At 37.8% G+C, this 22,629-nt stretch overlaps 1 protein-coding gene across 1 annotated transcript; it reads right to left on the bottom strand.

The window, feature by feature from the left end:
* Positions 1-14,525: 14,525 nt before the first annotated feature.
* Positions 14,526-20,911, bottom strand: LOC140147035 (solute carrier family 22 member 4-like). The gene is made up of 5 exons (XM_072168808.1): positions 20,651-20,911; positions 18,748-18,978; positions 18,127-18,323; positions 17,511-17,831; positions 14,526-14,661 (listed from the first exon to the last, which is right to left on the bottom strand). The coding sequence occupies exons 1-5, from the start codon at positions 20,876-20,878 to the stop codon at positions 14,526-14,528; spliced, it is 1,113 nt and encodes a 370-aa protein (XP_072024909.1). The 5' UTR covers positions 20,879-20,911.
* Between the last annotated feature and the right edge of the window lie 1,718 nt (positions 20,912-22,629).

Below are 22,629 nucleotides of genomic sequence, written 5' to 3'. Positions count from 1 at the left end.
GGCGTCGTCCAGCTCCATAATATCGGCTTGCTGTTACGACTATGGAAATAAATAATTTTACACATAAAACTTGAAGTATTTGCCATAAAAGCTGTGGCAGTGGATGAATAGAAATTTGCAGTATAATAATAATTACACCACATAAATATTCTGAAGCAAATCATGGCACTTTATTGATCAATGGCAAACGACCAAGTCTATTGTCCTGTGCGATACTACAGGGCAATCGCATCAGCATAGTCAACGTTTGGTGTAATAAAACAAATACTACATGGTTTATATCAGGGATATATGGAAACATTTTACCGTCGGTACTGGTTATGAGCCTAATACCCCTCCCTCACCCTCCGAGTTCGGAATGATAGGCCAGTAGCCATTATTCTCTAATCCAGAGGGGTCAGAAGCGTGGCTCAGGCCATGCCACTTTTATAAGAGAGTGAGAGAGACAGAAAAAAGGCGGGACAAAAAAAAAGATATAATAAATAATAAAAAATTTTAATTATATATTATCAACCTTCTGGTGAAATAATTAGCCTTTAGATTCCTTAAAACATGATTCCCGCCCGTGGATTTCCCATCTATGTGGATAACGACTGATAGGCTATACAATATTTTTAATAGCAAATCATGAGATCAGTGTGTTCTACAAACTTGAAACAGTAGGCTGAACACCAAATACAAGATCTATATGCTAAATTGGCCCCGCTGGATGTAAAGAACCACACTGTCATTGGTCATTCGATTCAGAACTAACTGAATTTCAGCGAGCGGTGTAGATTTTGGCGAGATAAATGGTATCCAATCAGTAGGGTAATGCTACCCTTGGCTAGCGGTAACCGAAATTAATTTCAGCTCGCCGTAAGAAACGTCTTTCCATTGGTTAAAGCCAGCATTTTCCTATTTTGATTGGATAACACATCGGCTCGCCGAAATTCTTAATATTTCCGAAAAAGGTAGTTGATTAATTTCGACGAGGTGAAATTAAATTTGTCGGGCAGAAATTCAAATCATTTTAAACATTTCATCTCACCGAAAAAACGAACCCCGTAATAATAATAATAATATCAAAATTAATACTTGTCTTCCATAACAAGAAGGAATGCCTCACGATTTTGTTGATATCCAGCTTTAGTATTTTAATTGATTACACTGAACATGAAGCTATGTCTAGGCTAGCTTCATGCACTGAACATTTGCAGACCCGGCCTTCTACATGTAGTGAGTACCACACTTAGATTGTGTTTACAAGAAATAATAAGCACCGCCTCCCTAAAATTTCCTATGCCAGCAGCTTTGATGATAAAATATTATCTACAACCATCCACCTGTGTGATTGAAGACCTTTCTTTTATCTATTGACCTCAAAGAAAGGATTAGAATCATCATAATACCATCCCTGACCTGTTTCCACACATTATTAATGAGTCGCTAAGGGACTGGCCTACTGTAATGCTTCAGCGAATACGTATAACCACTACACAGTTCAATGGCCTTATTGTGATCTGGCGGGCGTTTTAAAACCACGGTCCCTGAACACAACATGATGCGTGGGCATATCGTCGGCAGAGTGCTACACTATCGTAAGTGCAGTTTGGACAGTTTTACAGGAGGAGCATATTTGTGTGTTGCGTAGCTGTTCGTTTCCAAGTAGCCATAAAATGACATGGGAATGTAAAGCAATTTGATTTTAATAATATAAACTATATAAATGGTGTTAAAGTTAATAAATCGATGAATTATTTACTGATTTAGATGTCGTAAGTGCCACATACGACAGTGTTGTACTCAAATAGAAATGAGTGCAGAGTGCTACACTATCGGATGTGGCACATACGATAGTGTTGCACTGAAATAGAAATATGTGTAGAGTGCAACACTATCGTATGTGCCACATACGATAGTGTAGCATTCATTGCTAAATTAGGATGTGCGTAATATCGGCTCAAATGTCCAATATTTTGTCATTTTATGTTTCTTAACAAGTGTTAATTTATTTTGGCACATGATTACAATAGCAAGACACCTTTTGGCGTAATGTTATCGCTCAAGATTTATTACTGAATCTAAAAATAAAAACACCGGATTTATCGTCTCTATTACCAGTCATGGGAGCTATGAACTTATCCAGTATGTTGACAACGCATACAGCCGTCAGCGTCACAGCCAGTGATGTGTTAGAGACTGTTTTGCACTTACGATGCTGTAGCATTCCGTGATTTTGTTGTTTAGGCCCAATAAAGTAGCCTATGTGGCACATACGATGGTCTTGCAGCAAATGAAAAACAAAATTAGCGTGCAAGACTATCGTAAGTGGCACATACGATAGTCTTGCATGCATCAATTAAAATTGCACTTACGATATTTTATTTTATTAATTAAAAAATAATTAAGCAATTTTGAAACTTAAAACCTGGGTTAAAATGTTTGTTTTTATATGGCCTTCCATAAATCGTCAAAATCTCATGTTGGCCAAAAATGTCACTTACGATAGTGTAGCACTCTGGCGACGATATATATTTCCGGGCAAGGAACAATAGAGACAAATTGCCTGGCAATGACGTCACATTTAATCCCAGACTATAGTGTGATCAGAACATTATAGGCTGGTGGTCATTTATTACACAGCTGAAGTTGTGAAAGGGTTGAAAGACTACAGTATTACGGCATAAACAAGAATATGTTTGTTTGGTCTTATTCCTATAGACCCACCCCACAAAATTGTGTTATGTTACCTGCTTCGATCGTGTTTTTTTTATCACAATACACAAGAAAAAAATCAAACAGGTGTAAATACTTACGTAACCCTATAGTATTCTAAAGTTGATCGATTTTTTTTTATATTTCAGATCACGCACCGAAGGATATAATTAGCCACACGTGGATGATGTGAAACACGCGGATACGGAATGGATATTACAACAATATCTGTACTTTGTATGCTGTTATTAAATCATTGTCTTTATCTCCAATCAGAATATTTTGAATTGACATAATCTATTAACCTATAACCTTGGTCTATAATAATTTATCTAAGATACTGTTTGCACTTGCTACAATGTAACGTTACCAAGGTAGTAGATAATATTAAAGGACAACCACCATAAATCGCCATTAAACCGGTTTTTTTAAAGATGAAATAGGTCCCGGACGCGTTATTTCTTTCTGCAACCATAATGGGCCGCAATGCGATAACACGTAGTACATACATGTAATTATAGGCCTATGAGGCAAGATATAACACGAGTTTATTACCATTATTATTTCCTCTTACTTAATAAAATAAAAAGAAATCGATAAAATTTAAAATTCTACAAAGGTTTACCTGGGGTTCGAACCCACAACCTATGTATCCATAGTCTAATGCCTACACGACTGTGCTATGATTCGTTGTGCCAGAAAGGTGTTTGTTTATGATACTTATTGATTACTGAATAAAGTGCATACACACAATATACTATTACTAGTATATTAGTACTTATAAATACGAATATAATCCTAACTCTAACCCTAACCCCTAACCCTAACCCTAACCCTAACCCTAACCCTAAACCCTAACCCTAACCCTAAACCCTAAACCCTAACCCTAACCCTAACCCTAACCCTAACCCTAACCCTAACCCTAACCCTAACTCTAACCCTAACTCCTAACCCTAACCCTAACCCTAACCATAAGACCCTAACCCTAACCCTGACAATAATGAACCTTGCCTCGGACGATGCGGTTAGTGATATATTGCGGCCCATTATGGTTGCAGAAGGAAATTAAGCGTCCCGGACAGAACCAGCCTCCAGTCGGAAAATGTCATAGGCGATGAAAAATATATTTAAAATAAAATAAAATCCCAAAACTATGGGATATTTTTGATATATTAATTATATAAGTAATTTCCAACTTTGAAATTCCTTGGTATTTCAAGTATAACCTGTATACTTAATTAACATGTCAATCAATAACCTGTCAATCATCCTTTGATCTAATTGACGGTCTCCGCGGAGCCACGGATTATATTGATTAATCAACTATGAAAAGATTGTTGATTCATGTCATGTTGGCTTTTAATATACTTGCATTTTTAATTAACGTGGCAAAATTATCATGACTTTCTAGGCTGTATCTGAATTATCTAACATATATGCTGTGCTGATATAATAAGCTAAACTAAACTTCTGAGAAAATGTGTAACTAAATTCAAAACTCTAATGCAATTTCTTGCCTAACGAGTCCGATTAAAATTACAATTAAAATGAACTAGAAAACTCTAATGCAATTTCTTGCCTTAAGAGTCAAATGTAAAAGATAAATTTATTTTAATTAGCTGAAAATTTCCAATGCAATTTCTTGCCGAAGGAGTCATTTCAACATGTTTAACTAGTATAAAACTCTAATGCAATTTCTTGCCTAAAGAGTCTGAGTGAATGAAAATTTCATTAAATAAATTTAAGGTAAAAGAACTCTGATGCAATTTCTTGTCTTTAGAGTAATGAAGATTCGAAAGAAAGATATACACACGATTATTTTATTATACTAAATAAATAAATGCGACATAGGACAAATGGGAACAAAGTCATTTCTCTTTTTGGAAGGTAGGGTGGCCCTGAAAAGGGCCTTTGGGTTTATTAAACAGAACTACTGTTTTCTGGCCTTGGAAGGCTTCCAGGCCGGGCGGAACGATGGGTCCGCTGATGATGCCACCACTGCTGTTGTTGCGGCGGAGGACCCCATCCCCACTGGGGCGGGGGAGCGTGATATTGCCGTGAAGAGTAGCGTGTCCTTTTATTAGGCTGTTGACTAAGTTCAGTAGTTGCTGCGTGTTCTTCTTCTTGTTGCTTGAAGGCTTTCTTCTTTGGTCGAGGATTTCTACCCTCTTCCCTTTCTCTTTCTCAAGGCTCTCTTCGAATCGCTGTCTTGCTTTGGGAAGTTCAAAAGCTGGAACTTTACTATCAAGCTTTCTCCTAGCCGAGGCTACTGCCTCTTCTAAATCCGACTCACTTTCTGGGATGACTACCTTTTCCACGTCATCTCTCAGTAATTTGATATAGGCCATGTCCTGTGCTTCGATTTCAATTCTCGCCTTGGCCCAGGTGCGAGGCCGGGGAGTTTTCTCGCGACACGGTACTCCGCCGGAATTTTAGAGGGGTCCAAAATCCAACTTTCAAATTTTGCCAATTTCTCTTCGTTGATGGCGAGATGTACTAATTTGGTTTCCACCACCTGAATTAGATCGTTAACTAAAGTATGGGCGACTTTCGAGATCTCCGTATCAATTAACTTAGGTGGTGGAGGGGGGCATCTTGTCGAGCAATTTTACCTGGGGCAATAAGTTCTGGGTCCTGAGTAGGCCCGATCGGATCATCATCATGTACCTGGTTTTTCAACACTTGCACTACTAAAACTATCTCTGTTGAACATGTTGAAGAACTTACCGCCTGCTCTTTGGAGCCTTGCGACTTGCTACTAGACGGCGACCCTGATTCTTGACTTGCTGACTCTTTCTGGTGGCTTCTGCTAAGCTTGCTATTCTTGTTGCGTCCTTCCATTGTGGAAAGGGTATCACGAATGATGCTTCTGACTAGAAGACATCCTCTTTTAAGGCCTACCCGGAAATGACGCATTGCGCTGATTGGTTGGTAAAGGGAGAGATATGATTGGTTCGTAAATACTGGCCAATCGGATGTGAGGGAATAATAGCCAATCACAAACGTTTCGCTTCAGCGCCTACTGGCGCTGTGATGAATCATGTTTGGTGAACTTTGATCATAAAAATCATACATGAAAATAAGGAAATGTATCTTATCTGAAAATTATAACTGTGGCAGGTCCCGGACAGAACCTGAATCCTGTCAGAAGCTATCTCATTGGGCGATGAAAATATAATACGAAAAACACAGAAATATCCAAAACTATGGAACAATTTAGAGATTTTTATATAAGGAATTTCTATCTGAAATCCCTCAGGTAATTCTAGCTAGAAATACCCGAAATATCGAATCATCTACATGATCTAGACATGTAAAACACCCTCTGATCTCTTCACTAGACCGTATAACATTATTGATTAATCGAATCGAGCTTAAGAGAGATCAGTGTTTCATGTCATTGCAGTTAGGACGCTGGACAACCGATTGTTATTGTTCTGCAAGGCTCACTCAGTCATTTAATAAGACAATACAAACGATCGAATTTGGTATTCAAATGAACACAATTTTGAGTTACACCTTTTCAGTGTAAAATTTTTTTTCTCGGCTAAATGAAAAGCAATAATTTTCATTTTTTCAGTAAATGTCAGGAAAAACTGTAATGCTTGATACTGTATTTTTTTCAAATCTTAGTGTTAAACTTAGTCGTGAAATTCAGTCATTTAGTGTAAGATTTTCGATTCTGATAGGCTTCAACTCTGCCCGCGAGCCTTTTTTTTTGATCAACCTTTTAGCTTTTCAAAGTAATATAGTTCGCTAAAGAAGGATTTTTCCCAACTTTCTAACGCACATCACCGTGAGCGATATATCATAGTTTTGTCAGAATTTCCGTATTGATTCCATAATTTTTGACTACCAGCTGAAAAATTTTCAAATCCACGCGTGAAATCTTAGGCTAATACTAGCATTGTGGATCGATATCTCTGGGTGCCCGGCCTGGATACAGTGTTGCCAGAACTTCAATATAGCAAAGAAATTACCTAGTGTTTCAATTGTCATGAAGGTGACTGGGTATAGTGCCTTTTGTTTGTGTTTGTTTGAAATTGCTTAAACCCACCGAAAGTCATAATGAAGCAGCCAAAACAATACAAGGTTAAACATGGAAGTTTATAACAACCTATTATAATGACCTAAAGGAAAAATCATTTATGGCAACAATGAGCCTTGCATTGTAAGTCATGGTTAAAATGTGTTGAGTACCCACCCCACCCCCATAGGCCTACATAATATTACATACCGGTACCTTATAATATTTATATAGCACGGCTATAGCTATACATTTAGAAAGTAGGTCATATAGCGCTAAATTATGACAAATAGGCCTACACAAACCCGAACGCAAGTCTGAAGGGTGCAATGAAAATGCCAACCCGCGATGGGGGGAGGGGGGGGTCATTCAAAATTCACCTGGAGATAGAAGGGACAGAAAATTAAAATCCCTCTAATAACACGCGAATTTTTCTAGGTTTGGACAGTGGATTTTCCCATGGACCTCATCCTAGGTAAATAAACAAACAAACAAACAAACAAACAAACAGACAACATGGTTTTCATAATCATGGAATCCATAGCCCCTATAAATTGAAATTGCAGGCTATCACGGGCAGGGGCTATTTTAACGTGCCTCACTGTCACGTACGTGACGAGATAAAATATTCGTGCAGTGAAAATTAACCATCCGTGTAGATATGCTTTAATAGTAGACGGGTAAGCATCATTAATTGATCTCGTACACTGGTGTGTAATGTGTTGTTTGTACTGTTCACCCTTGACTGCTCATATCCATAAGTACCAGACTTGAGTCCTGTTTATCAGGGACAGTCTGTGTAGCTCAGTGGTTAGAGCGCTCGCCCGACAAGCGAGAGGTCTGGGGTTCAAGTCCCCGCACAGGCAGGTATGTCCGGAGTTTTTTCTCTGGTATATCTGCCTATGCATGTTATGTTTCCATTTGTAAAATTCATGTTTCAATGTGCTAGTGTGCGATGCGTAATTCTTCTTTCCCCTGTATATTGATATATTAAGAATAACGATTAAGCATCATTAATTTGATCTCGTGCGCTAGTTGTAATGTTTGAATGTTTCCATGTTCCAGTGTATGATGCGTAAGCCTCTTCCTCTGTTTGTATGATTATATTAGGCTGGCGGGTAAGCATCATTAATTGATCTCGTACACTGGTGTGTAATGTGTTGTTTGTACTGTTCACCCTTGACTGCTCATATCCATAAGTACCAGACTTGAGTCCTGTTTATCAGGGACAGTCTGTGTAGCTCAGTGGTTAGAGCGCTCGCCCGACAAGCGAGAGGTCTGGGGTTCAAGTCCCCGCACAGGCAGGTATGTCCGGAGTTTTTTCTCTGGTATATCTGCCTATGCATGTTATGTTTCCATTTGTAAAATTCATGTTTCAATGTGCTAGTGTGCGATGCGTAATTCTTCTTTCCCCTGTACACCATAACACGTTTATAAAACATTTTGATAACAACATTTTGTGTTTTTCCTTGACCATTTGCTTACTCTTAATTACATAACATTTTGGGTTCTCGTATCCAAGGGACTGGAATACTGTCATGTACTTCACAGGCAGGGAGTGAGTGTTAATTGAGGTATATAATTCCACCAAGACAGAAATAGCATGAAATCTGACCAGCCTCCTTGGTCCAGACGATACTCTTTTAATTACACATGGAAGCGATATCTTTTTTCGAAAGAACTGCTCATGCATTCTGTATTTTTAAATATTGCATGTATTCTCACATTTCATACTCAAATCTTATTCCAAGGTTAAAAACTTATTCCTGTTGAACAGAAACCAGCCGATAAACAATGGTATAGCATTCCGTGTTTTCAATCATGTGAGAAATCCTGCCTTATTCTCCATGGAATAATGGTAATAAGATAATGTACTCCACAAGACAAAATAACGAACCTCCAATATTTATTTTTAGAATACCACGTGACATTACTTAGTCTACAGCTCTGTATGGAACGCTGTTTGTACATTTGTGTATAATTTTGTGATCTGTTCCCGCGAAATTAGCGTAAAGTCGCAAGTTGAGAGTTTGGAGACGTACCGATTGTTGAGTTGATGTTCTTTACTTGAAGACACCAGTATTGGAAGTGGTATGTCCATTGTGATTGGGGACAGAATTGAATACAGAGTACAGCATATTATGTCAAAATTCACAGAGGAAATACCACTAACTATACAGGTGTCTTCAAACAAAGAACAGCAATTCAACAATTGGAAGGTCACGAAACTTCCAACTTGCGACTGAATGCTCATTTCGACGGCACAGGGCACATATAAGTTTTGTAAGTACAAACGGCGGTTTTTTGGTAGTTTGGTTGTAGATCTTTTTGTTCTGTCTCTCTTCCATTGTTATATCAAAATGATCAAACATCGTTTGTTTGTTCATTCTGATTATATTCTGCTTCCAGACGGTCGTCCAGAGCGCCTATTACACAAAGAGTCCTGGGCCAGTTCTATTCCGTCCTTAAATGTTTCAGGGAGGGGTATATTTCTGGTCTCTGGTAAGATTTGACTCACAAAAGCAGCAAATATAGCACACACACCGAGGAAATTAAACGGCAAATATTCTGTGACATTATTCTGAAACAAAAACAACAAACAAAAACCCGGGTAAATATGACAATTTTCTGGAACGACATACATTCTCAGTATTTAGTAATTTTCATAAATTATCAATTAAGACACATTTAAAAACATCTGAAACAACCCCGGGGGAACAACTTACCAACAATGGATGAAAATTGTGCAATCTGCGCCAAGTTGTCATAATATTATGTCCGATTTCAAGATAATTTTTTTGTAAGAAACAAAATCACTGAACACAATGAAATTCAACATACCATGTAAATAATATACGGCGCCACAATACCACCAATTCTGGCAAACATTGAGCAGACTCCTAAACCCAGTGTACTGTAAAATGTGTTCAATAATCCAGTTAAGTTTTATCAAAATGAAAAAATAAATATTTTAAATCAAAACCTTCATTTGACCAACGTTAAGCAGACTCCAAAACAAAAGGTACGTTATATGTTTAGCAAAATCAGTTTTATAGTTTCATTGGACATTAAGCATACTTATAACAATAAATGTAATCTAATTTGCATACGATTTGCATATAGAGTTCCTAAGCTATGACATTAAGAAGACAAATTGAAGTTCTTCGCTGCTTTTAGCACAAATCTATGGAAAGATTTTGTAGTAATGTTATGAGGGTATAGGGGTATTTCGGTTGAAATGCTAAAAATGGGGGGGGGGGCTTCGTGGGCAGATGCTAACATAACATATTGGGGTCCTTCGATGCAAAATAAGAAAACATGGGGGGTTGGGGCAGAGGGCCTCTCATGCATGGGAAGATCCTAAAAACGTGTTCTTGTTTTTTGAAAAGGGTATTGGGAGCACAATTGGGGACAGTCGGGGAAAATGTTTGTCTTTGGGGAAAAACACGAAGCATTTGGGATCTTTGGGGGAAGAGGGGCGATTTGGAGAAAACACAAAAAATCTTTGGGGACAAACAGGCAACTTAAACAGGGGGTCTTTGGGACTGCACACCTTAGTACTGGGTCGACCTGTTGAGTGATATTGTTATTTTAATAAACAGTAAAGTGATCAAATACCGGACTGGCGTAGGCATGATTTCTGGTGTATAGAAATATACGATGCAAAACGAATACGTAATCCAGAATTTGCCGAATGTAGAAACAACTATGGTTGCTGTGGATATACTCTTTCCTAAAAAAAAACAAAACAAAGACAGCAATGAGATCAGTATAATAGAATAAAGACTAATCTATGGTGGTTAGTTGATCATTTTTGATCAAAATTGAAGTGCAGATGCGAAGGTATTGGTGAGCAAATTCGGAGCTAGACTTCTCGAGTAAATACTTTGTTACGCTCAAAGATCTATATTAACAGTAGAGTATACAAATATTGACTGCTTTTTATTCGGGGCATGGTTAAAATTATAGGCCCGCGGTGATCTCAAAACCTTGGGCCTATAATTTTAACCATGCCCCGAATAAAAAGCAGTCAATATTTGTTTTATATACCAAATCTTAAGATTCTTGTCATCTGTTTGGTTAAAAGCATCGATTTTGGGAAGAGAAATTAATAGTTTCAATGCGAACGGCACACAGATTACAATCTGCGATTTCTGCGTAATTATAGCGCGTGAAAACATTAACGCGTGCGTAATATCATTTTACGCTGGGAAACACGCGCAGTTTGATCGTGACGCACGTGACCGGTCCATAGTTCATTTCCCTGGACCGGTCCATAGTTCATTTTGCGGGCATAGTTAATTCAATGACTGCACTTTCAACCAATCAGATGACAGGAATCTATATATGAGGTATATAACGGTTACTATTTCCAAACGCCGTGATCGTACGCCCGTCTATCTACCGTATTTACCTTTTCGGAAAATCCCATAAGCCTTTGCGAGTACACTTGAGAACTCGTCATTTGACGTTACGCCGACTTGTAATGCGCAGTAACGATGTTCAATAAACGATGTGCGCATCGGCGCAGATCGGCGTGACGTCAAATGACGAGCTCTCAGGTGTACTCACAAAGGCTTATGGGATTTACCGAAAAGGTTAATTAAAAATCACTCTCCTGTAACGGAACGAGGTTGCGTATATAGCCAGAATTGAACAACGTAGAAAATGGACACAATACACAATAAAGACAGTGAAGGATATTGAACGTACGAAGAAAAGTCTAAATTTGACTTCATTCATTTGTTTGGCTTGTACGTAGAGATTAAAATGCGTGTGAGATCCGCCGTACAGAAAAGCAGATTGCGATTTGCATGTTTTGAAACACACGTACGTATAGTAAACGCACGGAGGACGTTGAATTGACGGCGTCACTATACAGTCATTATATATGCATGTAGTTGTCCTTAATCTACCGAAATATTTGTTTTATGGCAACCATAATATTCGGGAAGCACTGAAATACAATTCATTTTAAGTGGCATATTAACCTTGGGTTTATAGTCATAATCAAAACATGCTGTATTGCAGTAGACATAAGACCCGATGACCACTAAATTTCAAGTGTGTCGCCCTATTTTGATGGTCTGAGCAGTCCAAGTCGCCTTGTGCTCCATCGTGACGAAGGAACACAAGTATGAAGATAGGAACCGAGACTAGTAATATGTACGACGTATTGAACGCCATATAAACGCAAGGTCCGTGCAGGAAGTATGGGATATCGCAATCTGTATAATTACATGGAATTGTACGCAAAGAATACAACATTCTCAGACACATACCATTGGTTTTCGGAAGACAGGCAGTAACTATACAGCAGATGCCACCCATGAGAAATGCAACTCCAACAGCAGGGCGGCGACCAACCCTATGTAATTTATTGTAGGCAATAATGATGATTAAACAACGTGATGAATCTTTTTGCATGAGGTAACAAGAACTTGATATTGTTATACACCAACGTCACGTTGGAACGTGGTTGGTTTGCACCCGGGGGGGGGGCACTCTCTAAAAATTGGTGACAATTTTTCAAAATATTTCAATTTTTTCATTTTTTTCTTCAAATTTTGATGAATTTTTGACAATTTTGTATCAACTTTTATATTTTGACCCCAATTTTTTTCCAGTCTCACTGAATGACCCCCTTTTTGGTAAGATTTTCCCCAGTCACACTGAAAGACCCCCTTTTTGGGGCCTTCTCACTGAAAGACCCCCCTTTTGCGGTGTCTAGGCTCATACCGAAAGACCCCTAGTTTCGAACTGCTGTCCGCACATCCCCGTCACTTCCAAACTCGAGTGCCCCCCCGGAGATTGCATCGGTGTATCCCTAAATCATGCAATATAAATTATGCATTCCGCGCTGTGTCCTTGAAATAACTTACGTTTATGACACGACTTTTAAAGCGTGTTATGCGAGTGTATGTATATTTTTTTAAACGATAGATTCCGCACAGGATGTGTCATGGAAACACAAGAAAATAGTCGTTGAGGAATGAAACAACTATCACATACTTGCATTTTAACAATTTTACGAACATGCCTCATTTTCAATCTGTTCCACGGATTTAAATAAAAATAAAAATAGACAAACAAATTCAAGTTAAGTGATAGCTGGGTGATTCTCTGAAAAGGTGAACTTTTAAGTCCCGCGACTTTCGGCGCTCATAAAAGTTTTAAAAGCGGGTGTTTTTTTTTTCTTTTTTGGCTTAGTCATGGACTTTTGTATGTATAAAAATAGAACATCCAAGTGGGGAAAAATAAATTTCTTGAGTCAAAAAATTCTTCAATATCTGACGACCCCCCTGAAACCCCCATGTCCCGCACCGAATTTTAGTGATTTTGTAGTATTTTTGTGAGCAAGTGTGGGAAGTGAAAATTACCACTGACTGGGGTAAATATCATGTCTAAGAAGGTTTAAATGCTTAAAACCACTTCTAAAGTCAATTTTATGGAATAATTCAAAATGTGTGTCAAAAATTGCTGTCCCTTAGTTTTGCATCATTGCCGTCACATTGGCATCAAAACGGCTGGAGGTGAAGACCAAATATCAGAGGTCAATAATTTGACCCCGTACGCTGCCGTTTACAGACGACGAAAAACATCAACCCGAAATAGCTGCACATTGGCACTCTTTTCCTGCCAATTTTGAGGGTATCTTCAAGTATACAGGCGCGTACCTTTATTCAACATCATCTCCAAACGTTTCTGATCAATTTGATATAAGTGATATTGTTGAATTTTTCCGGCAAATAATGATGGTTGAATATGTCCCACAAGCTGTTGTGGTGATATGTAACACATGGGTAAGCTTTACCCTGCTATTAACCGTAAGCAATGTCTGAACCATCATCTCCGCTACATCAGTTGGCGTCACAATTTGCCGTGGCGGAGATGATTCTCTATAGGAATTCGTGTAGAAATATCATCTCCGTTACATCACCATCATCTCCATCACAGCACCGGATCTTCAAATACAGCGAAGTCCAGTTTAGTTTATCAGAAAATGCTTACCAATTCTAAACCTTCTCATCTGTATGAATTTCATTTTCATGTAGTGTGAAAACATTACTGAAATCAAATTTATCGCTGCAATTATGACGGAGATGATTCTTTATAGGAATTTGTGTAGAAATATCATCTCCATCACAATTGTTGTTGACCTTTATTTGACCTTTGACCCAGACAACATGGAATTTACTATTTGAAAATTGATATTGTATGTGTTTACTATGTCAATAGAAATTTATTTAGTTATTTCAAGCAAAATTATGAATATACTTAAGTTTGTATAAAAAAAATACCAACAGACATGACTTTTTCCGTACAGCCTGTCTCTCATTGTCCCAACTAAATGACGAAAGTACAAAATCGTATTTTTTTAAATGAAAAAAGCAAACATGAATCAAGCAACTTACATAATTAAGAGTTTTAACAATTTTTTTGTCCTTTTTTCCTTTTTGGCCTAAATGTGACGGAGATGATACTCACCTGGCACAACCTGCAGATTACGCCCTCTATAATATAGAGGGCGCCCCTAAAGATTGCGCCAAATATTGTTTTCATGCACTTAACTAGAGACTTACATCCTTACAGATATGTAAAGGAAACATATTTATAATCATTTTCAAATTCATATTTGCCTATCTTCCAATAGTACACCTTTTCAGAGAAATACCCAGCTGTTTTATTCCTCAACCACATCATCTATTTATTGTTTGGTTTGTGCATTAAGGTACGAGAATTCAGGTTTTTGACGATACATTTCTTTCATTGACATCCTGTATATTGACACTAAATAATCTTACCACTTCTGAAGTAGAATCATCAGCGATGCAGGGAACTCAGCCACACATGACAAAAAGACGTTTAGGTACATATTGCCTGAGAGTGTGGCGCTATTGAGACTTAAACAAGTGTAGGCAATGGCAGTTGCAAACCTGTTAAAGAAAATATGGAAACATAATTGGTATTAACAGAAACAGGTACTTTCGATTAAATGGTATGCTTAAAAATACATTTTGGGGAAACTGTTACGTTTCATATATATACACGTACATTAAACCAGAAACTCCTGGTGATCCCCCACACAAGGGGCTGTTTTAAGAAAAAGAGTCACTGCACGTTAGCAAACGTAAAATCTAAAAGATCAACCAGCGGAGACGAGCTTGTGGGGATGGGAGTGCTGGAAGGGGGTCTCCCCTCGAGTTAAGTAAGTGCAGAGCACTGAATATCACCAAGTTCGTGAAATCATAAAATAAATCAGGAACCACTTATTCCCATTTTACATTATTTTTCTAATGTGTTAGCAAAGCGTATACAACAATTTAACAAACTATGTTGAAGCTTTCTAAAATGAAATAAATTAACAAAAAAGCTACGGTGCTTGAATGTAGTAGAAATTTCAAAACCTAGTAACAAAGGTTTAACTTTAGCACAGAATAAAACGAGTACTAAAGAATCATTGACCCTTTTTACCTTTCAGATGCATTTCTTCTATATTCATTTTAAGAAAAAAATATTTTGAATGTGCCTACCCACAGTAAATTTGACTTTGTCAAAACATTTCCAACTAGTTACGCCACTGCTTTCAGGCCTTTACAAGGCTTCGGGAGAGCTTCCACACCACTCATATTTATGATTTATAACTGAGAAGGATTCGAATCTCTGATTTTTTGAAAAAGTTGAAAAATGAAAAAAGGGGATCAGAATTGCAAGGTCCTGCTGACCTGCTATCAAAATGGGCGAGGTGGCCTAGTGGTCTAAGGCGCTGGAGTTGAGCGAGGGGTCCGTGGTTCGAAACCCCATCCTGCCCGATCCTTGTTGCTCACTCTAAATAGTTCCAATAGGTCGGAAATATCATAATCATATTCTCTTTCAGTCTAGTAGAATATAATTGTAATATTTCTCCTCGCTCCCATTCACCGTGTAGAATGTGCAGGTGTACACGGTGGGTGCCCGGCGTCTCGTGGTTCGAATGGTCACGTAAAATGGCGGTTTCGTGTGTCAGACAAGTCAAACCTGAGCACGTAAAAAGTTGCAGGCCTTATCGAAAAAAGTAGGGGGACCATCCCCGGGCTTGTTACCTGCACCCTCCCTAGGTCCCAGGGCAGTAGTAGTTGTGTGTACAGTGATGGTAGTAGATTAGTTGTGTTAATGTAATGTTGTGAAATAGTGATATAGATGAGCAGTGGTGCGCCTGAAATATAGGCGGGAATTCCCAAATCCAATCCAATCCAATGGCTTTACTGAGACAAATGCGACGAAGCGCGAGAAAAATTCACATTTTAATGCTAAAATGGGCCAAAATGTGGTTAATTCACGTCAAAAACAGACCAAAATTAAATGCTAATTATTGCAAATGTTTGTAAATTTTGTCCCTGTATTTAGAGCCGGGGACACATCTTCCCCCTTCCCACAGTATGATGGTTACAGTAGGGCATTGACGCTAATGAATGGTGCATGCGATGGGTGTTGACAATTTTGCATAAGCATTAGCTCTTTGTTGAATTCATACAACAAAGAAACGGCTGCACCCATAAATAAAATAAATTCCACCCACCACATCCTTTGTAGAATAAACAATAACTTCACTGCTATCCTACCTACATCAAATTGGACTTCGTCAAAACATTTCCAACAAGTTACGCCACGGCTTTTAGGCCTTTAAAAGGCATCAGAAGAGCTTCCCCACCACTCATATTTATGATTTTTAACTTAGAAGGAATCAAATCTCTGAAGAAGTTGAAAAATGAATTTCAAAGGATCAGAATTGCAAGGTCCGGCTGACCTGCTATCAAAATTGCTTTACTGAGATTAATGCGCAGTAAGCGCGAGAAAAATTCATATTTTTTTTGCTAAAATGGGCCAAAAATGGGGTTAATTTCCGTCAAAAAGAGGCCAAAATTAAATGCTAATTATTGCAAATGTTTGTAATTACTCTTCTCTATCCATCAGCTCAGTTGGTAGAGTCGGTTTGGCGATCATGACATTTTTTCATCGGCTGTCATTTATGTTTGTGGAGACTTAAAAAAACTTTTCTCAAAAGTAATATTGTTGTGTAATCAGCAAAAATAATAAGGAACATCGTTGATGTATTTATTATCGTTTATATGTAATATAAATAATAGGGGTCCAAGAATTTACCCTTGTGGTACACCTCCACTTATATTTTAAAACTGTAACTAAAAAAAGTTAATAACATAATTCATTTACAATTTTTCGAAATGTTGGCTTAATATCATCATCGTAAGGACAACTTATTGTTGTTTCTTGTTAGGTTTTCTTTTAAAATGTCAAATGTATATACCGGTATATAATACGTTTATACCCAAATGATTTTAAGAGTTTTTGATTGTCTATTTGTTTAGTTTAGCATTGAAAGTGTTAAATTAAGTATTTACCGCTATACCTTGACTGCGTAAATACCAAGACGAGTTTAAAAGGCATTACAAGTAACCTAATATTTATTTAATAGATATGCGTTTAAAGTGCACCCCTGATTTCGCCTTTGTAGTAGATTAATTGTAGCGGTTTAATTGGAGTAAATTTACTTTATTTAACATATTTATTTTGAAGAAACTTCCGTTATTTGTGCACAAATCTTGACATTAATTAAGGAATTATTATGAGACTTTTGCGTGATCCTAAAAGATTGAGAGAAAATAAAGACATTGAATTTGAAGGAAGTTTTTTTTCTATTGTGCAGATGTAATTTGAGGAAGCTTCCCTTATTTTGGCACAAATCGTGATATTCATTAAAGAAGAACACAAAGAAGACCAATCTTACCAACAATAGCCCATAACAATAAGGTTCCGAAACAAAATTGGTGCTTTAATAATGTCAAGAAGTGAGCCATGTCGAAGTTCATCTTCAACTGATACGGTAATCGATTTGTCCATTTCACCGTTATTGATTGGTTTATATCCATGATTTGTGGGACTTGTATCAGTAACACAATCTGTCTTTGTCAGGGGAACATCTTCATCGTCCAAAAGAAAATACTTTGGTGCTTTGACTTTGTTTATTTTGGCCATCTTTTGTAAAATTTCTTCAGCCTCTTCGATGCGTCCCTGAGAAATAAGCCACCTGGGGGACTCTGGTGTAATCCTAAGAAAGAGTGAGAGAAAATGTGTGACTTTTATTATATTATTAAATTTCATATTACACGACGTAACAATTATTGATAATGATATATTTGCTATTGTTAGGCTTAAAAGCAGCAGCAGCAGCAACAACAATGTGTTAATTAGAATGGAATTTAAATTATTTTTAGTACACACTTTCCATTGCTGTATCGCACTTGTACATCAACATCATCATCATCATCATCATCATCATCATCATCATCATCATCATCATCATCATCATCATCATCATCATCATCATCATCAGTATTCCTTACCACCACATTGGTATTGCTATCAGACAAAGTAACGAAACAAATAGCTCATAATGTCTCCAGTTTGGCAAGAGGTAGGCCACTGGTGTGAAGGTAGTGACTGCCACGCCCCATATTACACCAACAAGAGGAGTGGACATGGTACGGACCTCTGGTGGAAAGATTTCAGTTAGAAGTACGTAGGAGCTGTTAAGTAAACCCTAAAAATATGGAATAAATGGTTTATTTATGGGTATATAACATCACAACATTTATAATTGTTCCCACTATTCAAGACGAATGTTATTTCATACAGATTACAGACTGTATCAAAATGATTGGTATCCATTATTTTTTATGTTTATTGAAAAGCCTGCATCTTCCAAAGGTAACATTGGATACTCTTTAAGTGTCCAGTATATATAGTTTATGACTTAATACACAATTATCTATCCACTCATCCATTATTAATGGAAATAAGATACGTATTGTCTTTTCAGGTTAATCGTTCTCCTTTATTATGCTTTTTATGTGTTCGATACAGGCAGCATCCTAGTGGTCTGTATGGTTTTCGTTTTTTGAATATTTACGCAATAATCGTGTTTATAAGTTAAGTAATATGCAATAAGTTTTCTGAAACCTCACCTGATTAAATATTCCTACCAGAAACCAGAAGAATACCACCAGATAATAATTCCAAGAAAGCGCCATTGCCATTCCACATAGGGCTTCTAATACAAGTGATACATGTAAGACGATCTTCCTTCCAAAGTAATCGGAGAGTTGACCTGATAGCCACGAGCCGACAAGAACACCGGCCATAAAAACAGATTGTGCTGCTTTGGCGTATATGTCTTTATCGCAGTAAAGATCGAACTAAAGAAAACAAGAAAATATGTGTCTAGCAAGGACACATAGCTTTATGTCATACGTTTGGAGTTGTCTTAAGTAGAAACGTGACTTTGAGTCTTACTAAGGAAACTGGCTTCACATAACGTGTATTAAATTACGAGGGTTGGTCAATAATATCCAGCAACTATTATTTATCTCCGCTCATGCATGACTTAGATGACTCAATCTTTCAAAAGACATAACAATTAGTATTAGAGTATCTTTAATGACGTAATCTCATTTGCATAAAGTCATTGCTAACACTGACAATAATGTCAACATTGGCGGGAAATTTGAATTGTAGTTGAGGAACATGTAATAAAAAGAAGCAGAAGTAAGGACCAAAGCAGTTATAAAGAACAATGGGTGATAAAGCCTACTCAAAATTGGAGATATTCAACATGATCCCTCATCTTTAATTTTAAAAAATGGTATAGGTCTAAAAAGAGTACAGCATCATTCCTATGTTATCGGTTAACAAAGTCACAAAAATCGCGCCAGATTCGATACTTTTATTCTCGAGATATTTGGAATCATGTAACAATACCTCAACTTGGCGCGAGATTTTCTTGACTATTTTCTTCACCATAAACCAGGCAGTGTCCATACGCTATTGTGTTTATGCTAATGTCATTACGTAATCAGGTATTCAACATCGCTAATACATATTTTTTCGAATGACAAAAGTACAAACTTGTATTTAGCGTAGGTAATAGACATCCAAGTCGTGCGTGAGCGGAGATACACCCATAGTTGCGCGGAAATTATTGACCAGTTCTCGTATATTTGCTAGGGCGTGCAATTGAATACCTGAATACAAAACCCACCCAAGTCCATACTTTGGCCAAATTGAGTTAAGCATGGAAAATTGTTGCTTATACGAAGGCCTATCATTATGTATTTATATATAAAAAAAAACCATAAATCCACCCTCTACGTGCGTCTATTGAGCATGTGAAATCCAAAAACCACCCAAGTCCTGAACTTTGTGTTTTTGCACACATAATAGTGCCCTAGCAAACAAGGCAAGATGGCTGACCTGTATTCAATTTGTTATTGCCATGAATGGTTTGTCACAGCCTGCACTAAACCAGTGCTACATTCTTATAAAAGGCACAGTTTTAGCTTAATTTGACAGAATAATTTCCGCATTGAAGAAGCATATTATCATTTTATACACTCTTAGAACCACATAACCAATCAGAAAAGCCGTTAGAAAAATACGCTTAGTGCATTAATATTGTATAATTGCACGGGCGAGCACTCCGCGACTACGCGCAGTGCTTTCGCGCGCGTTCGCATCGCGTAAGGTTGAATCATTTTTCTTGCGGGTTGATGCATTTATATTTCTTCGTATTTTTCAACATTTTTAGTGACAATTTTGTTATAAAAATGGCAAAAATCACGGCTTTTTTCTTGTGTATGAAATAGGTTAATAAATGCGTATCACTTGTTGCTCGAGAAAGTGTGCATTAGACGCATCAACATCTCAGTACGCGTGCATTATTGTGATTGTGACAAGTGATACGCATTTATTAACCTATAAATAATATAGCCTAAACAACCGAAAAGGGGTTTTAAAAGGTTTTTATTAAACCTTTTGTAAAATTTAAAATAATAATATCGTGTAATTTCTTTTAAAAAGCAGACAACCTACATCAGTAACCAGGCTAGCTTCTCCGCTCTGACTCACATAATCCCAGCCATAAACACAATCTGTTAAGTTGGTCGTCACGATACCATCATCTGTCACGTCATACATATGACATTTATCAATCTCTGTCGTTCCATCATTAGTTTCAGTCACTGGAGTTGTCTCGTTAGATAGAAAGCCACTTGGAGGAGTACAGTAATATGTTTTTGGACCATATCCCACGAAAATCATCCCTGTTAGTTGGAAACCACTGAGCCAGCAGCAGCAGAAGCTCATTAAAAAGTACAGGAACATTTGGTAACGACCGCATTTACCAATATATCGAAAGGCGTCGTCTAACTCCATAATATCAGCTTGCTGTTACGAATATAAAAAAAAATAATTTCATACACAAGACTTGAAGTAGTGCCTGGATTAAAACTATATAAAACACCTCATAAATAATCTCGAGCAAATCATGCCCCTTTATTGATCAATGGCAAACGGCCAGGCAGGTCCATTTCCTCATGCGATAGTTTATCCTATCTACCTGGCAATCTCACCCCGTCAACGTTGACATTGAGACATAATTATGGGGATTTCCAACATATGTTTAGACAATTTATTACCTAGCTGGGGGAGGGCGGGTTACACCCCATCTAGGAATTATAATGCTATCCGATTCTACTTCTTTCTTCTTCCGGCATGTTACACCCTACTTGCACATATGTATCGCCTATATCCAGTGCCCCAGTGCCTATAGGGTGCAAACAGAACTGGGGTTAAAGGTCATTAAAGGGGCATTTCTGGTATATAACCAAATACCTTCAAAATGCTTTTTCTGTCACATATTACATAGCACAATTACGTCACTTACACATGCGTCGGCTTGACCCAGTGCCTATAACTTGTACACGGAATTTGGATCAAAGGTCATTAAGGGGGTAAAATATTGCATTATCTGGACATCTGTAAGGGGTATGTGCATCAAACTCGGTGACAACAAATCTTATGACCAGGGAAACATTTTGTAGGGTCAGGTCAAAGGTCATGCAGAAATGCATTTCCTGGACATCTGTAAGGGGTACGGGGCTCAAACTTGGTGACAACAAACTTAATGATCAAAGGAATATTTTGGAACACTCTGCAGGGGCCAGGTCAAAGGTTATCTGGGGTCAAATCTTTTAATCTCATTTTCTGGATATATGTAAGGTGTATGGGGCTCAAACTCAGTGACAACAAATGTCATGACCAGTGGAACATTTGCAGGGTCAGATCAAAGGTCATGCAGAGGTTAAATTTTCGAAATGCATTTTCTGGATATCTGTAAGGGGTACGGGGCTCAAACTCCGTGACAACAAACTTAATGATCAAGGAACATTTTGGAACACTGTGCAGGGACCAGGTCAAAGGTTATCTGCGGTCAAATCTTTTAATCTCATTTTCTGGATATATGTAAGGTGTATGGGGCTCAAACTCAGTGACAACAAATGTCATGACCAGTGGAACATTTGCAGGGTCAGATCAAAGGTCATGCAGAGGTTAAATTTTCGAAATGCATTATCTGGATATCTGTAAGGGGTACGGGGCTCAAACTCCGTGACAACAAACTTAATGATCAAGGAACATTTTGGAACACTGTGCAGGGACCAGGTCAAAGGTTATCTGCGGTCAAATCTTAGAATGTCATTTTCTGGACATCTGTAAGAAGTACGGGGCTCAAACTTAGTGACAACAAACCTCAAGACCAGGGGAACATTAAGAAACATCATGCTTGGGTCAGGTCAAAGGTCATCTGGGGTCAAATCTTAGAATTGTATTATCTGGCCATCTGTAACTCGTATGGGGCTCAAATTTGGTGACAACAAACCTCATGACCAGGGGAACATTTTTGGAACATTTTTCAGAGGTCAGATACCTCCAAAACACCAACATGCCCAAGCTTGGGTTGTGGTTTATGACCACCATTTGCCACTAGTTTGTATTTCTAACTTGTCTGGTGG

This window comes from Amphiura filiformis, chromosome 3 (genome assembly GCF_039555335.1).
Source record: "Amphiura filiformis chromosome 3, Afil_fr2py, whole genome shotgun sequence".
In the NCBI taxonomy this organism is placed as follows: domain Eukaryota; kingdom Metazoa; phylum Echinodermata; class Ophiuroidea; order Amphilepidida; family Amphiuridae; genus Amphiura; species Amphiura filiformis.
This window is presented reverse-complemented; position numbering and strand designations above follow the sequence as displayed.

Excerpts from the sequence above, each read along its gene's own strand:
- LOC140147035 (XM_072168808.1), bottom strand. The coding sequence starts at position 20,878 with ATGATTTTCGTGGGATATGGTCCAAAAACATATTACTGTACTCCTCCA. Across the intron at positions 18,324-18,747 it reads TGGTAGGAATATTTAATCAG|GGTTTACTTAACAGCTCCTA; the intron begins GTGAGGTTTCAG and ends CCATATTTTTAG. Across the intron at positions 14,662-17,510 it reads ATTGTTATGGGCTATTGTTG|GTTTGCAACTGCCATTGCCT; the intron begins GTAAGATTGGTC and ends TTTCTTTAACAG.